Source organism: Pogoniulus pusillus, chromosome W (assembly GCF_015220805.1).
Source record: "Pogoniulus pusillus isolate bPogPus1 chromosome W, bPogPus1.pri, whole genome shotgun sequence".
NCBI classification, from domain to species: Eukaryota; Metazoa; Chordata; class Aves; order Piciformes; family Lybiidae; genus Pogoniulus; species Pogoniulus pusillus.
Window position 1 is genome coordinate 6,103,059 of NC_087308.1, and position 3,653 is coordinate 6,106,711.

At 47.2% G+C, this 3,653-nt stretch overlaps 1 protein-coding gene across 1 annotated transcript; it reads left to right on the top strand.

The window, feature by feature from the left end:
- Positions 1 to 471: 471 nt before the first annotated feature.
- Positions 472 to 1,977, top strand: LOC135192874 (uncharacterized). The gene has a single exon (XM_064176249.1). It carries the CDS (start codon positions 517 to 519, stop codon positions 1,975 to 1,977), a length of 1,461 nt encoding a protein of 486 aa, XP_064032319.1. The 5' UTR covers positions 472 to 516.
- The last annotated feature ends 1,676 nt before the right edge of the window (positions 1,978 to 3,653 follow it).

Consider the following 3,653-nt stretch of genomic DNA (forward strand, 5'->3'; position numbering starts at 1 on the left):
GTGTGTCCCCTTGGGGAAAGGTTCCCAAGAAGTCTAGGAAACTTGTGAATATTGTGTAAAGTGTGTCCTGGGGGAAAGAATTTCCCCCGAGAAGTCTCTCTGTTGGTGAAGCGTGTCCTCTCGGGGTGACTGTGACTGTCCTCTCCGAGAAGCTAGATCTCTGCGTTCCCGGGAAAGAATATTTTAGGGTACAAGTGTTGGTTTTATAGTGTGGCCTTCCCGAGAATTCTTAGTACCCTGCGGTAAATAGGATTGTGTAAAGTGTGTCCTGGGGGAAAGAATTTCCCCCCGAGAAGTCTAGTGAACCCAAACGGAACAGCTTCTCTGTTGGTAAAGTGTGTCCTCTCGGGGTGACTGTGGCTGTCCTCTCCGAGAAGCTAGATCTTGGTGTGATCTCCCTGGAGGAATTTATTGTGTGTGTGAGCTTTCTTTGAGCGGTTTTTGTAGGGAAGATTTTTGAGGTATAAGGTCTTTGTGTTGTTGTGACCTCCCCGTGGAGCTCTTACCTTAAAGGCAATGGCCACGGTGGAGAGGCTTTTCTGTTTGTTGGAAGCTCACGGTGCCCGCCCGTCCGTGGAAGGGCTGGATTGGGCCCGTGAGAACTGGAGTAACTGTCAGAGTGTGGCGGATCGGATTGTGGCCCTGCAGAAGGAGGCACGGGCCAAGTCGGGAAAGGGCAAAGCCTTCATCTGTGCAGTTTTGGGTGCGTGTTTGGCCGCTTCAATAGATGAAAAGCAAAGCCAAAACGGACGAGAGAATAAAATCGTTTCCTCCTTGCAGGATCTGGTAGATTCCCTGCAAGGGCATATTGTAACTTTAAAAGACGAAGTGGCAGATCTTAAGGATAGATTAAAAACAGAACAGAAGTGGCAAAAGTGGTTTTTGAAGGAGGAAGAGTTAAAGCAGACAGAGCCTGCCTGCATATACCCCCAGGCAGAACTGGCAGCAGCAGAGGAAGCTGCTGCTCACATGCGTCCTCTCATTAAAACTGAGATGCTGTATGAGGATGAGGATGGCACCCCTGCCATCACAACCAAAGAGATACCCTTTTCTTCCACTGAGCAGGCCAAACTGCGTAAAGAGTTTACACGTTCGGCTGGAGAGTCTGAGGTGGAATATGTATGGCGTGTGTCTAAAACCGGAGGTGATCAAATTAGATTGACAGAAGCTGAAGCTACAGGCTATTGGGGTGCTAATGTGTTCCTAACTACGGGCAATAGGAGTAGTCCCTGGAGCCTTACTCAGCGAGCAGCTTTCTGGGCTGGGGGCTTCGATTCAAAAGAGAGAGGAGAGCCTCTAGTTCTGAGGGGAGGCATGAATCAGATAATGGAAAATGTGCAGAAGGCAGCTTGTTTGCAAATGGTCTATGATCGAGAACTGAAACATCATTTTGAATCGCCCCTTTCTCTCTTGGTGGACCCAAAGAGAATGACTCCTTTGGTCAGGGGGCTTCCTGACTCCCTTAAGATGAAAGGCATCCAGCTTCAAAAGGAGATAGCTGACACCTCACTTACCTCCCGAATACAAGCTGCTCTGAGGGAGAACTTAACACCCGGGAGGAACCAGACAGATTGCAGACAATGGACGTGGGAGGAGGTGGCTAGAGAGCTATTAGATTATGCCAGGCAGTATGGGGTGCCTGAGGAAGTTCATAAGCCTGAGCCTAGAGGCTTGAGGCATGTGAAAATTAATCACCCACTGCCAAGTGCAGACCCCTGGAGCCAGATGCTTCGAATCCCCAAACGACACTCGACTGGGGGAAGAGAGCACCTGAACACTAGACAGTATTGGTGGGGGCTTGGCCGAAAGAAAGGTATTCCAAAAGAAGTGATTGATGGGTTATCTTCAGTGCAGTTGGAAATCGTTGTAAAAAACTGGCCAGAGTCTAGCCAGAAACCCGAGCCCACTGCACCCCCCTTGATAGACTTATCTGATGTGGGGAAAGGCGTGCCTCCTTGTCAGCCTCAGAGGAGCTGAGAGCTTCACCCCTCTGTGGTGAGTGGGGGAGGTGAAGCCTAGAGATCTGTGAGCTCACCAATCAATTGCAAATTGTACAGGGTTTGGGAGGTGGATTTGGCTTCAAGCTGAAACAATCAAAGGCACTTACCAGCCCATTTCAAAGCAATTAGCTTCACCTGGGCAGGCTCAGGGAGCCTCTCTCTGGGTGGGGGTGCCTTGCACTGATACCTTATCAGTATCTGAGGGAGTTGACTAAAGATTCCTTGAGATATTGTCAGAAGGATGTGTTTTGTTGCCATACTAATGACTTCTCAAGTTTTGCAGGCTACAAGTTCTCCCCGCAGCATCACTACAACAGAGGACTGCCCTTTCCTCACAGCCTGGCAGTGTCATCAGATACACGGGGAAGCTTTACCTAAGCTTCAATGGACTCCCAACTGAAGGACTGACGGGGTGGGGGGTTATGGAACTAATGTATTCTGTTCTGTTCTGTTAAATGATTCAGCATTGTTCTTTTGCCTGATACACGGGGAAGCTTTACCTAAGCTTCAATGGACTCCCAACTGAAGGACTGACGGGGTGGGGGGATATGGAATTAATGTATTCTGTCCTGGTTTGTAAAGCAATTCAGCATTGTTCTTTTGTCCAAAATATGTCTTTGGTGTATTGTCTTAGTGAGAAATCATTTGGGTGCTTGGTATTTTAGTATGAAGAGTCGTGCACATCCTGAGGGGAGATGGAACAATGTCCTTTTCCCTAACACATTGGCAGGGACAAATTCTATAAAAGGGTTACCACCTAATTGGACTGGGGTATGCTATATTGGACTGATTCACCCACGTTTTTTCTTACTCCCAGGTGGAGAAGGAAAGGGTCTGGGAATCAAAGTATATGATAATTTGGGAAGAAAGAGAAGGTCCATCTCCACTCATTTGGCACAAGGTAGTGGTCAAAAGTGGGGAAAAAGGTGACTGGACCTCCCCAACAGACTTTTAAATACTATGGTCCTGCTACCTGGAAACTCTGTGAATGGTTCTTGATTATCTGTTAGCAGAAGAAGGAGGGGTTGTGGAAAATTAAATTATTCCAACCGTTGTCTACAGATTGATGACAATGGGAAAGCAGTGAGACAAATATCTTCTGGGATTCGAAAATTAGCTCATGTACCTGTCCAGACCTGGGAAGGATGGAATATGGACTGGCTCTCCTGGCTTCCAGGGGGACCTTGGGTTAAACAGATGTTGTTTTATTTGTTATGTGTTTTGGCATTGTTACTTTTCTTGCCATGTATCATTCCCTGTTTTATACAACTGATTCAACATGTAGTATCCAATATGCAATTTGTATCCACTGATGGTGTGAGACACGTTCGGGCCATTACCCGATCAAAACCCATGTCTATTGTGAAAATTGTATAAAACTTCCCCATTTTTCCCCTAAACCTTTCCTTTTCCTTTCTCTCTCTCCCCCCCCCCTTATCCTTTTTCCCTCTTTTATCTTTGTTGACGGGGTGATGTGAGAGTCTGATCCTCTCTCTTGTTAATCAACAAAGATAAAGATTGCATTGTCCCTCCTTAATCTTGTTACTTCTGGGACTCAGACTCAGACTCGGTGCTTGGCCCAAAAGCTCAGAGATGCAAATCAACAGACAATACCTTTGAAACTCCTAGACCTCACCCTGGCTGGACTGCCCA

What these genes read in the sequence shown, in the direction of transcription:
- LOC135192874 (XM_064176249.1), top strand. Translation starts at nt 517, where the DNA reads ATGGCCACGGTGGAGAGGCTTTTCTGTTTGTTGGAAGCTCACGGTGCC.